General features: G+C 50.3%; 1 protein-coding gene across 2 annotated transcripts in view; it reads left to right on the top strand.

Moving 5' to 3' along the window:
• Positions 1–12,780, top strand: part of BAZ1B (bromodomain adjacent to zinc finger domain 1B) — a 65,514-nt gene extending 52,734 nt beyond the window's left edge. For both annotated transcript variants that reach the window (XM_021005732.2, XM_021005731.2), the window contains exons 14-19: positions 6,403–6,550; positions 7,830–7,977; positions 8,560–8,675; positions 10,372–10,514; positions 11,571–11,674; positions 11,912–12,780. In XM_021005732.2, coding sequence (XP_020861391.1) covers positions 6,403–6,550; positions 7,830–7,977; positions 8,560–8,675; positions 10,372–10,514; positions 11,571–11,674; positions 11,912–12,272 — 1,020 coding nt within the window. In that variant the 3' untranslated portion in view covers positions 12,273–12,780. The remainder of the gene's footprint in view (positions 1–6,402; positions 6,551–7,829; positions 7,978–8,559; positions 8,676–10,371; positions 10,515–11,570; positions 11,675–11,911) is intronic.
• Positions 12,781–14,180: the final 1,400 nt, after the last annotated feature.

Raw genomic sequence — 14,180 nt, 5'->3', positions numbered from 1 at the left:
ACAAATGGGACCCAAATTCTTGTGGGGTAAGGAGCACAGGTCTCAGCTTCTGAAACTGCTTCCTGCTGTCAAGGGGCGTAGAGCTGGCCCTGCCTGGAGGGAGTCCCAAAGGGGAAGTTGACCGGAACCAAGTGCAGGCTGCATCCAGGGAACGATTCGGGGGCTGGGGGGACGGGACATTGGCTGGTACCTGCTATTTGCATCAACTGTAGGTGAATGGCCTGTAGTTTGGAAGACACATCTGACAGAAAAGACTGCAGGGACTAGATTTAGGGCCCAACTTTGAGAGGATAAAACATCCTTTGGATTCAGATAATTCAGTTTTCCAACCATGCAGTATGAGATCTACCTCATAGCCAGACTCAGAAATAGCCAGGTGGGGAACGTTTCCTTTCAAAGGAACATAATGGGAAACTGAGCCAGGAGGACCCCATCTTAGACTGAGGCTAAAATTGTCCTCTCAGCCTTTTTTGGTGCTGACTTCCCACCAGTATCACCTTCTCTGAGTAGCTTGTGGCATTTCTCTCAGATGGTGGATTATTGATTATCGATGGATTATTATGACCCATCAGACAACTCAAAATAAAATCTCATGAGCTTTTACCTCAAACAGCAAGTTTCATTAATCACAGTTCAGGAAAAGCTTTTCCAGGATTTACATCTCAAATTTAAATGTCCTGGTATAAAAAGCCAATCGTTAGAGATTATTGCTATATGTAACTGCAAATTCTCAGCAAGACAAAACCCAAGCAAGCTTTTTGGCAAGTTTACACATTCAAACAATAACCAACAATAACCAGATTATGAGAAGTTCCTTGACACAGCTGATACAAAAAGTTCACCAATTTGAAACATGAAACAAACTCAGGTGACTTCAGTTTTGTTAAATGTATTTCCAAATTACTTTATTTTAATTTTTTTTTTTTTAGTGAGGCAGTTGGGGGTAGGTGACTTGCCCAGGGTTCACACAGCTAGTAAGTGTCAAATGTTTGGTTTGAGGCCAGATTTGAATGCAGGTCCTCCTGACTTCAGGGCTGGTTCTCTATCCACTGCGCCACCTAGCTGCCCCCCAAATTACTTTACACAGAGAATCAACACCTCATCATTAATAGTTAAAACTACAACTTTAAAAGAGCGTGCCTACCCAAATTTGGAGGCTAGCTTCTTTACCCTGAGCAGGATGTGCTGAACCCAGATGATGCTTCCAGGCAAAGGTTGCCCTAGGGCCCAAGGCCATTGCCAGGGGGGCCCACACTGTAGCTGCTGCCCCTCCCCCCTCTTTCTTTTCCCCAGGTAGGGGAGGGCAGAATCAAAGGTGAGGGGTAAAGGGTGAAACTCTCTTCTCCTATGAGAGATACCCTCTAGACTCAAGGGAAGAGTGGGAGAAAAGAGTGACCGGGGTTGCAAGGAGGAGTTTCAAAACTCCTTAATGATCGATCACGAAAGCTCCACAATCTGCCCAGATATTTTTAGCTGTTCTAACTTTTCCCTGTAACTCCGTGAAGGAGGATTCAGGAGTGTAGAGGGAAGGGAGTAAGGAAGCCTCAGGGAACCAAAAAGCACTGCACTTTTCTCCAGTTCCCTAGTGCCCAGAGAACTGACAGCACTGGGTGTGCACTTCTTGTCCTCTGTGCTGCAGAAGGTGTGCCCAGGCCCATGGCCTCGAAGCAACCCAGTGGACCGAAAGTCTGAGAGAGTCAGGCTGAGTTGCTAGACAGCCTTGTAACTATCTGCCAGAAAAGTACCTCCGAGCCTTGGTGCTTGGAGGGCGACCCCAACTGCACAGCAGGGAGTGGGGGAGGGAGGTTTACATACCTTCCGGTCTTGGCTGGAGAAGAACTTGGGGTTAGGCAGTTCCCCATATAAGCCACCAAAATATTGAGGTTCAGGTGTTTAGGGGGTGGGACCCCAAAATCGTAACACGCGGGTCCTGTCTGAAAGAATTTGACCCAAGCCTTCTTTCAGCCAAAGACAAGGTTTATTAGAATATCCATCATACTGGGCAGACTCTTAAGGAGTCTGAATATTAGTGAGCTATTGGCTAAATTATAAGAATCTGAACAGTGGCTTGATTATAAGAATCTAAGCCAGACCTGAGACGTTGTCAAGACGGAAGCAGCAGGACATGTCAACTCAGTGATAGCAAGGAAGCAGGGTAGAGAAGGTCCCATCAACTGAGAGGGGGCTAGCTGCTTGGTGTGAGGAAGGGTCCAGTTTTAGAAAATGGTGGGAAATCCAACGAAGAATTCTGCAGCAGGCAGGTTGAAATTTGGGCTGGGCATGTAGAAGTTTGAGCTAGACGTGTGCCGGAGGTGACCGACTCTGTGGGACTAGGTGAGGTTTTGCAAGGTACTAATAATTCACAAAGTTGTCTGTAGCCGGCATCTCCGACAGAAGTGCACAAGGGCCCTTGAAAAAGGCAGAGAGAAAAAAGAATGGGCAGACCCAAACTGATGATTTCATAGCTTAATAATTTATTAACTGCCAGTATGCTGGGCACCATCTAGGACAAAGAGAAAAGTCTGGAGAACGGAGTGTGTGTGAGGTTGGACTGCTGGTGCCTTCACTTTGAAGATGAGGCCAGACTACATAATGGACTTTGGCCTCCTTTGAATTCTTCATAATTGGCTTCTTTTAAATACCCAGCCCCTACCCCCTTCCTCTTTTGAAAGCAGCAAAATATCGTGGAAAGAACTGGCCTTTAAAGACTAGGATTTTTATCTCCTTTGAATTGTTTGGGTCTCAGTTTTCTGGGCTGTATGATGGGAATAGTCATTCTCCCACCCATGTCATTTGTGAGGGCTGTTGCTAAATGTGGTGGTGTAAGTAACAGGCTCGACTTCTGGATATTTTGCCTTCATCGAGTGAGAGCTTTTTCCCTAGCCCTGTGCGGATGTGGTGGACCCTGTTTTAGGAGAACCTCAGAAGCGGTCAGGGCTTTCAGAGAGGGCTCCTGCCAATGCTGAGTTCCCAGAATTGTTTTCTCAATTCAGTGTCATACAGAAGAGACTCAGCCCACCTCCTGCCTGGCCAGTGTGAAAGCCTTGAGTCCTTGGTCTTCTGGTCCTCCCTGAGCACTCTCCTGGAGCAGGTCTCTTTCCTCTATGTGATGGCAGAGTTGTCACTGGAGAATTCTCTGTCTCGTAAGACTTAGTGCCTGCATTTGGCCATAGGGGAAGATGAGAGGTTTTTTTTCCTCTCAGGCTTACCCATCAGGGCCAAGATACATAGTACATTAAGGAGACTAGTGGGACAGTTTCCTTGGAAAACTAGAAGCATTGTCACCAAGTGCCTCCAGCAGTCTTCTGCATTGAAATCCCTGCTCTTCCCTATAGCTCCCCACCAAAAATAACCTGCACACCTCTTTTTTTCCTCCCTGTTGGCTCCTGCTTGGTAGCAGATGGCCATTTGGAAAAACCATGCTTTCTAAACCCTTGAGTGTGTCTCCTGGGCAGCAGCCAGGGCCTGAGACCCCTCCTAGGGTGCAGGGGGACTCACTGGGGCAGTCCAGCCTAGTCTGGCGTGTGACTTCCTCTCTGCTCCTGGGTCTGACAGCTTAACTCTTCCCATTCTCCACATTCTCTTGGGGGAAGAACACAACATTGACTTGTACTTTGTTATGGGTTTGGCAAGCATTGGAAAGTTGTCAAGGAAGGGGCTGAACTGCGAGTGTGATTCTATGTGCTGTCTTTCTATACTTTCTCTGTATCTCTTGTTTCATCTGTTTTTGAGAGAGACTCATTTGGTTTCAAACCTGGAATAACTTGAACTGTACATGAATTTCTTGTATTTGAGATTTCCAGTAATGGCAGGCCAGATTCACAGACCCAGCCAATTTCAGATGCCAAAGTCTTCCCTTTATACATGTTGACATGAGTGTGTTGTCAGTGAAAATTCTCTTCCTGTTGAAAGGTCAAAATAGTTGGTACATTGTATTTCAAGAGGGGAGGGATGCCAAGAATTTTGATTTAAAGTGTGGTTATTTCCCTTGCTGATTATAGATAGGAGAGCAGGACCATAGGTTTGTGTCATTGACTGGTTCACTCAGACACTTTAGGACAGTGCTGTCAAACCCTGCGTAGTGACTCAGAAAACTCAAAACTAATATAATCCATGTTGCATATTTATTTTGTTAAACACTTCCCAATTACATTGTAATCTGATTCGGGCCAACATGCCGGTTGGCCAAAACCTCTGATTTAGGACAATGAGGACTGTGGGAAGAGTCCAGACCCTGCTGAATTCCAGCACTGACTCCCTCACTGGGTATGATCTTGAGCACATGATTCATTTCCCCCCAGGTGCCCCCTAAAGAAAAAGAAAGGGGCCTCCCCATCTTCCCACCCAGCTGGAGTATTCCGCAGATGGTGAGGCCGAGGTCCTGGCCTCATCCCTGCAGCATCGCAGGTCAGAGTCTCCTCTTTTGTCTCAGCTGACATAGAATTGTCACCGAGCTCTTCCTGATTTAGGTCCAGGCCCTCTCTGCCATACTGCACCGCCTCTCCTTTTCCCAGTGAGAGATGCCACAGTGGCTGTCTGAGTCTAAGCACAAACGTGTGGAGAAAATTCAGAGCTGCCCACGATGACAGATGACTAGAAGAAAGTGTATGCAGTACCCGCCTATCTCCACTGGAGGGCACTGCTGGCCATCTGTGGTCACCCTTGTCCTCAGTCTCAGGGAAATAGGCTCACGTTTTTCCTGAGGTGACTTTGGGTTTGTCTCGCAGGTAGAAGGCCTGCGGAAGTGGCACTCTGTCCCTTCTCCTGGAGGCCGGGACGGGGGGGGGGAACCACAGACTTTGTCACAGAGTGGGCACATGTGTGTTGTTATCCTGAACTTCAGGGGGCTCCTGGCTGTTGACCATGTATCTGTAGCCCAGAAGTGGTGGCCGTTTCAGAGCCAGCCCCACAAAAGGGGTGGGGTTGTAGGATGGCTCAGTTTGTATCTGCTTTTTTTGTAGGCACAGCTTGGTCTCTCTTTCAGTGGGTGTATATATGTGGACACGTGTGCAAGCACACACACATGCATGTGTGCACACAAGCTCATACATGCACACACATGCGAGCAAGCACACACCCACACAGCTCTTGGCACCCGGGCTCAGAGCTCGCTGACCCACCCCAGCCACCGACAGTTCTATTTTAAGGTCTGTAGCCCAGCAGGATAATTGACTTCTAGTGTGTCCTCCACGAGAAGGAGGGCAGGACCCCTTAAAATAGACCAGTCTTTGCCCAGCGTCGGTCAGTGGTGTCCAGTTTTGGTGCCAGGGATCTGTCTTCTGCTTTTGCATGTGTGCTTCTGCAGTCTCCCGGCTCTGCTTGCTTTGCTCTGAATTAGCTCATGCAGATCTTCCCTCGTTATTCTGAGGACCTCGACTCACTTGCCCCTTCTTCCCATCGCAGTTACGGTTTGTGAAGAGGCAGCTACTTTTCTTCCTGCTGCAAAGAGTTCTGCCTGTATTTTGGCATCGAAGGAGCCCTTTCCCCTTTCCAAGCAGCGTATCTACGTGTTCATTAATGTAGAGTACGCGATGAGCTTATGGAGAGTGCCTGCAGTGTGCCAGGCACTGTGCTTAGTCAGCAAAAGCAAAGGTGAAGCAGCCCCTGCCCACAAGGAGCTTACCAACGCTGTTGGGGCAGATGTGTACAAAGTCTGCACCTGGTAATGAAGGCAGCGTAGCCTGGGTCGTCGAGAGCTAGCAGAGGTTACTGCCTTCAGCTTCGGTCTCTTCCTTAGAATGGGGGAGGTTGTGAGTCTACAAGAATAATCCTTGAAATTCTGGAGAGGAAAGTAGCAATGCTGGCAGTGGAAGCAACGAGGCAGGAAGGTGAGGAAGCCTGTTCCCACACTCCTCGCCGTTGTAGTGGACAACGTCCTGCAGGTCCATAGAAGAGGGATGGGACAGACTCCTTCCTGTGGAGGAGGCCCAGACGTGGCAGCTGGACTGCAGGGCCGAGAAGGCTCGGTCTGAAATCAGTGCAGATAAAGATACCAAGGCAAAAATTTTACATGGCTCTTTAGATAGGACTGAGCTAGTGGGACAAATGAAAGTGAATGCTCTCTATGTGGAATAGCCCTGGGCTCCTTATGCTCCCCTAGAAGTTTGCTCCTCACCCCACAAATGGAGGCAGCCGTGAAGTGCTGGTCGGAGGCAGATGTGGCCACTTTAGATGGCAGCTCTTGGTGCTCTGCTAAAGTTGTTGCCTTTCTTCTGAGCCTGGGGGTTTTGTTCTTTGTTTAAAGCATACTGGGAAAGGTGAATGGCCTTCATAATTTCCGTGTTTCCCCTCCTGCTTTTCTGCTTCACCTCTGTGCAGAGATTTGTCACTAATTACATCACGCCAAGATTTCCAAGTAAGCCTCCATCTTCTAGTCCTCAGGCTACTTTGTTTTCTCTGTAGGTTGCTTCAGCCTTGGAAAAATGGAAGATAGCGATCCGAGAGGCCCAGACCTTCTCTCGAATGCATGTGCTGCTTGGGATGCTTGACGCCTGCATCAAATGGGACATGTCTGCAGAGAATGCCAGGTGCAAAGTGTGTCGAAAGAAAGGTATGACAGCGTGCCACGTTGAGGCGTGCACAGAGAGCGTAGGGATCAGGCATTTTTTCATTACTGAGCCTTTCTGTATCATCCCAGGATTTCTGTACTCACAGCAACCATCTCTACCAAATTTCAGGACTAGTAGTAGTCAAATGCTTTTCTTGAGATAGACACACACTTTACAGATGGGGACTCTGAGGCCCATTACTTGCCTGAGGTCACATAGGCAGTACATTCAGACTGCTAGAGGTTGAAACCCTGGGTCCTGTGGGTTGAAATCCAGAACTGTTTCCACTTATAACGACAGGGCTATATGAGGTGTTTCTGTGGTTTAATACCAGCATTGTTTCACCTAGGAGAACCTGTTTGTATTTGGAGGAAGAAAAAACCAAACTATTTAGTCAGATGAATTACTGACTAGTGCCCAGAAAGCGTATTCCTGCAGGGGAGTCTTTGTGATCCTTTGCCTGCTAGAGCCCCTCTTGTCTGAATCAGGTCTGATTCCAGGGTGCCGCCCCCCAGCAGTGTTTGGAGAGACCCTTTGGGAGATGTTCCCCTCGAGGCATGGGATCGGCGATGCTGGGAACTGCACAGGGCTTGAGGTTCATGCAGACAGGCAGTGGCATCTCGTAGGGGGTTGGAGCTATGGGATTTGGGGAGGACAGTCCAGGGGCAAAGCTCGGTTGTTTGGGCATCCCTTTTCTGAGTTGCCAGTCGTCCTTGCTCGACTGGATCCAGCGAAGCTTTTTTGAGGGTGGGTTGAGGTGTGGCCAGCAGTCTGTCACCCGTCTTTGAGTTAGTTCAGGGCCTCCTCGGGCCATTTCGTCGTCCCTGTGTGGGCCCATCTCCTTTCATTGCCCCATTTCCAAAATGGGAAGATTAGTACCTGGTTCTTTCATCTTTCACTCTTAAAAGTTCTGTACTACGGCAGGGATTTGTATATGGGTGAAAAAATTACCAAGGACTTTAGCTGAAGCCAGTAGTAAATTGACAAAATGAGTCTCACCTGAGTCCTTCAGTGTGCCAGGGGCTTTAAGGTTATTTTAGCTTTAAGTCCATGACTTTGTGAGTTACAAAAATAAGAGGAATTTGCCATGTCATAGAGGGAGCCAAGCTATGGGGGCACTTGCCTGGGCCAGCCCTGCCCTGCCTGCTCGGGCAGTAGAACGTTCTGGCCCCACTGAGTCTCCCCTAGGACTTCATTGGACCCCCTCCTGGAGGCTGAGTGTCTGCTGCCATGCTACCAGACAAGATAACTCTAGGTGCTGTGTTTTTCTGTGTTTTGCAGGTGAAGATGACAAGCTGATCCTGTGTGATGAGTGCAATAAGGCCTTTCACCTGTTTTGTCTGAGGCCGGCACTGTATGAGATTCCAGAAGGAGAGTGGCAGTGCCCAGCCTGCCAGCCTGCCATGTCCCGACGAAGCTGTAGAGGCAGGTGAGCGAGCCTGAGGGCGGTGCCCAGCAGGAACTTGGGGCAGCTGATTTTCCTTAGTGGCCAACTTTGCATGTTGGTGTTCCTCGCTTGGCTCAGATCTGATGCCATTGTTACCCTACCCAAGTGTGAGCCTTACTAAGGGGGAAAGGATCTTTGTTTTGTAGAGGAGGTTGAGGGCAGAGCGTGTCCCCGTACAGTTATATCCTGCTTCATCTCAGTTACAGTTGGAGAGCGAAAGGAAAGGCCTTTAGCCAGCTGGTGTAGGTGGAATTGTACTTGCTTTGATGTCTTGGTCACCTGCTGGAATGGAGCCACTAGGTGAACCCACACCTGTCAGTGTCCTCTGAGTGCCCGAGTCGCCAAGGGTAGGGGATGGGTCGCCATTTTGTTTCTCAAGGGAGAGCGTTCTTGGCTTTAGTTTGTGTTGTGCCTGGCCCTCCTGGGTTAAATGCAATTCTCACTCGTGACTGTTTGGACAAATATGGAGAGTCTGTGGGCAGATGCTGCCATGGCCTGTGTCCTCTTTTGGGACTCATTTAGGCTCCCAGTCAGTCTCCTTATATCCCCTTCTTCCCCAAATAGGAATTACACTGAAGATTCAAATGATGAGGATGATGGAGAAGAGGGGGATTCGGAGGAGGAGGAAGAGGAGGAAGAGGAAGAGGAGGAGGAAGATTATGAAGTGGCTGGAGTTCGACGTGAGTTTTTGAGTCCATGACTGAAACTGAAATTGATTTGTCTAATGTAAACTGCTAACTCCCTACAGCCAAATATGGCCTCAGATCTTCTCCAAAGAGCCAGGGACCTCATTACTCTGATGATAACTCGCACTCTCTTACTTCCTACTTGCCTGTGGGGCATGGCTGCGGGCCACCTCCCTCCCAGCCCCCTTACACATGGTGTCATGTAGCCAGGGATGGACTGTCCCACCCCACCCCCATGCTGACTCGGATTTGTCTGATCCTCCTTCCCCACAAGGTTCGGGGCTAACTTTCTTGGAGGAGGATGGGTGTTGGGAGCTTATCCTCAGAGCTATAATTAAAAATGCTAGTGCTTCGTGTCTTGTCTCTGTAACGGAGTCACTAGCCCCAGGAATGTTTTCCTATTACCAAGAGAGTGAAAAGTCCTCATAGCTCTTGGGGGGGGGGTGAGTTCTGAAGGGCCTCCCTCACGTTTCAGACCAGTATTCTGCTTGCTTTGGCCATGGGGTGTCCAAGCTCTGTGGAGTTATTCTCCTCTTTGTCCGCACAGTGACCCTCACCCCCCCCCCCCATCAGGTGAACACTGTCAGGAAGTGCTTCTGCTGTTGAAATCAGGGGCCTAGTTCCTAGCTCTTCAAAACCTACACCCCACCTTGACCTTTAGGAGCGCCAGTATCTGGGAAGAGTCAGTGAAAATGAAGCTAACTCAGACGATCCACACATCATGTTGAGGTCCTCCTCTGGGCCGCTGGGCCGGTTTTGGATGGACCAGCTGATGGAATCCCTCAGGGTGCTTGCCTCCGAGGCTCTGCTTTGGGCAGTGATTCTTGAGCTCTTGAAGTAGCCAGGCCGTAAGCCAAGTGCTCTGACAATAGTACAAGAAGGGCTGCTGCAGTCTAAAAATACACTGTGAAATGCTGTCGGTTCAGTCCTGGCCTCAGCTCCCCACCCCTGTCCAGAACTTCAGCTGCTGAGCATTCAGTATGGGAGCCTGGAAAAGTTCTTGTGGTAAACGTTTGGTTAAATGGAGAAGGCCAGAGCTTGGAGGGCATCATCACACACAGTGCCGAGAGCAGTGGCCCGGATGTGGCACTGAGCAGGCGACTTGTGGGCCAGCCGGTCCCTGTCCGCTCGAGCTCTGCAGCCCACGATTGTGGCTTGGTGGTGTGGTGGGACCCAGCAGCAAGGGAATAACCACAGAGATCGGATGCCGCCCGGGTGAGCCCGGCGGCCCTGTGTGTGCCGGTCTCTCAGTAGAAGATGCCTGCCTTGCTTCCAAGCACCTTGTTGGCCTGTATTTCTTTGAAAGGAAATTGTGTTGAATTCTGGGTTTGTTGGCACCTGCCCAAGGGTCCTCAGGACAACTCTTTGCTTTCCAAGGGGATTGCGATTGAATTCGATTTCCTGAAGTCTCCCACTAGCTGCTCAAACTGGCTAAGTAACTCGAGTTTGATTGGAGGGGGGAGAATGACAGGACAATGGGAGGTCTTTGGCAGCTTCTGAAAGGCAGTATCCCTTTCTCCTCTGCTTTTCTCTTTGGCTTGTTTTGTACCTGAAAAGGAAGCCTAGCATCCCATCTGGGAGATGGAGGGCTGAGGCTGGGAATCTGGCGGGACCCTGCCAGGATCGCCATCCTCAAGTTGTCCCAGTCATTGCCTTCCTCTCTGCTCTAAAGCCGCACTTTTCTCTTCAGTACGACCCCGAAAGCCAGCCCGGGGCAAGCATGGTATCTCCTCTACTTCGAGGCCAGGCCGTCATGCAGGCAAGAAGTTACATCCTTCCAGGAGACCCCGGCAGAGGGCCCTGCCAGGAGATGAGGCCGAAGTTGATGAGCTGGTAAGCTGAAATTGCTTTTGGGTGACAGGTGGGGATGTCCCTCCCCTCCTCTCCCCTCCCCTCCTCCCTTCCCCCACCTCCACTTAATGGGGGGAGGGGTGTCTTAGAGCAGGACCCAAGCCAGCTGGGACCTCAGGCCCTCGAAGGACACCCAGCTATGCCCGGCATCCCTCTGCGTTCGCTTTCACACGTTGTCTGCAGCTTGTTTTTAAATAGTATCCCTCTGTCTCCAGGGGGGTCGGAGGGGCCAGGGCTCATGGATGTGAGAATGCCAGCAATGCCAAAGCTTGCTTGGTACGGTGGGTCCTTTTTCTGACAGTTGTCAGCCTGCAGAGTGTCAGTGCTGTGCTGCCAACCCAGCCGATGGGGATACGGTCTCACACAGCCCCTGCCCTTGGTCAGAACTTCAGTGGTTGCTGGGGTATGGCAGAGCCTGGGCCCTGCTGTAGTCCCCACCTGCCCTCAGGCCTTCTGTTGAATCCAGGTCACCTGGCATGGCCCCGAGGAGGGTTTGAGGGGCTGCTGGGCTTGGCCCAGCCCAGCCTTCTTATCTTGTCATCCTCTCCACCCACAGATCTGAAGCTGAACAGCTCTGGTTTTCCCTGTATTTCTCTCCATGACAGCAAAGTCCCAGGGGCCATCAGCTGTTGCTGGTCATGGCTTTAAATGACACATTGAGCCCTCCTAAAAGCTGGCTCTTACCCTAGCACAGCTACTTGGGGAAAGGCAAATGGGGCTGGAGCCAAGCAGGGCCATGCTTCTGGGCTAGGCACACTCTTCTTAGTCCCTGCTCGAGCATTCTGCCCTTAAACTTCCAGAAGAAAACAAGCCTCTCTCTGCCCACACTCCTAGCTTGAATTTGTAAAAGGATTTCTAAAATTATTATCATGCCACAAAAGGCCCCTGCTGGCTCTTGTTACTATAAAGGAAAGAAAACGAAACGGTTCACACTATTTTCATATAGAACATGTACATACTTTTAACACCCCCCCCCATTTCCTTCCTGCAGCACTGGGGGTTCACTAGCATCACCTTCTTCCCTATGCTTGGCAACAGGTGCTTCAGACCAAAAGAGGCTCAAGAAGGCAGACCTTGGAGCTGCAGAAGTGTGAAGAGATCCTCACCAAGCTCATTAAGTTCCGATTCAGCTGGCCTTTCAGGTCAGTGTCCCACCCTGCCTTCTCCCAGGACCCCCGCAGCCAGCTATAGCTTCCTTGTACCTGTACTGAGGGGGCTGTCCCCGGAATGGTCTATGGGCCAAGCCCCCATGGGTCCCTCCTTGGACCAACCTTCCCTGGTCTCAGTGGTTGGGCTGACAAGGGCGAGGCGGGTAGGGGAGGCACTGTCCTTGTCAGCAGCTGACTTTTCCTCCCTCGGACTTTCCTTTCCCCACCCAGGGAGCCTGTGACCACAGAGGAGGCGGAAGATTACTTCGAGGTCATCAGCCATCCCATGGACTTCCAGACGATGAAGAATAAATGCTCATGCGGTGCTTACCGCTCAGTGCAGGAATTCCTGTCCGACATGAAGCAGGTGTTTGCCAACGCGGAGCATTACAACTGCCACGGCAGCCACGTGCTGACCTGCCTGGCGAAGACAGAACAGTGCCTCGTGGCCTTGGTGCACAAGCACCTCCCGGGCCACCCATATGTCCGGAGGAAGCGCAAGAAGCTCCCTGACCAGCCCTTGGAGGAGGAAGCGGGAGACAGTGACCCAGAGCCACCCGGACATTCCAGGGGTCGGAAGAGGAAGAAATAAAAGGAGGCTGGGATGGTGTCCAGGGTGGCGGCCGGGAGGGCAGAAGACTGAGCGGGCCTTCCAGGGAGGGAGAGCGACTCTTTTCTGAGGCCTCTCCACCGCCGCTGCCACCGCCACCACCACAGAGAGAACTGATGGCCTGCTTCCGATATAATAAATGTTGTTAGGCAATGTTGGTACTAGTTGGCTTCTGTGCCCAGAGTGATCTCAAGAGGGATGGAACGGGGATGGGGGTGGGCACTCTTGCCGCCATGTTGAAATTGTTAGGAAGTCAGTGAAATGCTGAGGAGTTCCCTGGGAATCCTGTCCCCCTTTGCTGAGTGTTCTCTCCTTTCCAGCCCCCTGGGGGCTACCATAGAGGGCTTCGATGCCTTCTGCGGCTGCCTGCAGAGCCGAGCCGCCCCTGCAAGTGCACGTGCCCCCCTCGCCCCCCCCCCCTTAGTGCAGGGGAGGGATTGCTATGCTACCAGGACCAAGAGTAACCAGGCCGGTGGGCTGTTGATTTAAATATATATATATATATATATATATATATATATATTTATATATATTAAATATATATATATATATATATATATATATATGGTCTTGGTTTTTTTTGGAAACCCTCCCCCCCATCTTTTTCTCTTGCCCCCAGTAAAAGTGGGTGCATCCCCCCATTCAGAGGTCGGTTCGTTTTTCACCAGCATCATGAGACAATCTGGCTTTGAGGTGATCTGGGTGGGCCTGAGGGGACGTTTCCTTCCTCCCTCCACCCCACCCCCATCCAGTTGAGGCACTTCACCATTCAAAAGACTGGAGGCTCCCGCTCCCTCGGTTGGCTTATAATCGTGCAGCCGGTCCTTCTCTTGGATGAGTCTGGCCAGAGGAGGGACGCTGGCGCCCAGCCCATCTCTCAGCCAGACAAGGTTTGGGGAGCAGAACAAAGCAGGAAGCATTTGAACGTGTAACTTTTTTAAAAATTGATTTTTCTAGTTATTAAAAGTTGCTTGTTTCAGCAGTGATGTTGTATAAAGGACACCTTGTAAAATACTTCTGTCGTCTTGCTTTGGCACATGTACAGGACAGTTTATATGAAAGCTGTGTTTGCTTAATCCTTGTCTCTCCCTCCCCAGCTCACTGAAAGCCAGAAGGGTTGGGGGGGGGTCTCTAGTCTTGGCTCCCTGACAGCAGCGCCGATCCCCCTAGCTCCTTCCTCTTGCCGAGTATGGAGGCCCCAGACTCCAGCTTGGAGAGTCTGGGAGGATTTCGGTGGCCCCGGGTGGGGAGGGAGAACCGGACGGAGAGCCTTTAGCCCCTAGTTGTTGTATTGAGGCAAAACTTTGTAGTCCTGATTCCCTTTTATGGCCAACTTTGATAAAAAATACAGAACAGGGTTAAATTTTTTCTATCAAGTTTGAATTTGGAAACGGAGCCAAATAGCTCTAATGTACCTATTTAAATAAACCCACAAAAGTGATGTAACTGCTAGGATTTGAGAATAAAATCTTTACTACTAAACGGCAAGGTGTGTGTCCCTATATATCTTATCTCGGTGGCAGAGAAGGATGTGGGAGGGACTTGCTCTTGGGGGCTGATGTGATCACTTGCTCCCAGCTTTCTCTTGCTTAAAGCTGGGGCCAGTGACAACCTCCACAGCCCTGACCTCCACCCCGCCAGGCCCAGCTCTTCTTGTTAAATGTTGAGCATCTGATGTTACTTCAGTGACGTCTGAATTGTATGTTTCCTTTTTTGTTTTTAAAACTTGTCATTCAGGAGGGAGAGGGCCTGCCGAAGACCAGGCTTGTAATAAATTGGAATTTCAAACAATAAACATTATGTACTCGTGTTTGTTTAAAAACAATTCTGGAGACTTGGAGGGTCCTCACTGGTGGCTAGCCCTTGCTCCGTCCACCTTAGCTGGCCAAC

Source organism: Phascolarctos cinereus, unplaced genomic scaffold (assembly GCF_003287225.1).
Source record: "Phascolarctos cinereus isolate Bilbo 61053 unplaced genomic scaffold, phaCin_HiC Scaffold_5;HRSCAF=322, whole genome shotgun sequence".
Lineage (NCBI taxonomy): Eukaryota > Metazoa > Chordata > Mammalia > Diprotodontia > Phascolarctidae > Phascolarctos > Phascolarctos cinereus.
The sequence above is the reverse complement of the archived record's forward strand: the minus strand, read 5'-3'. Positions and strand labels throughout refer to the sequence as shown.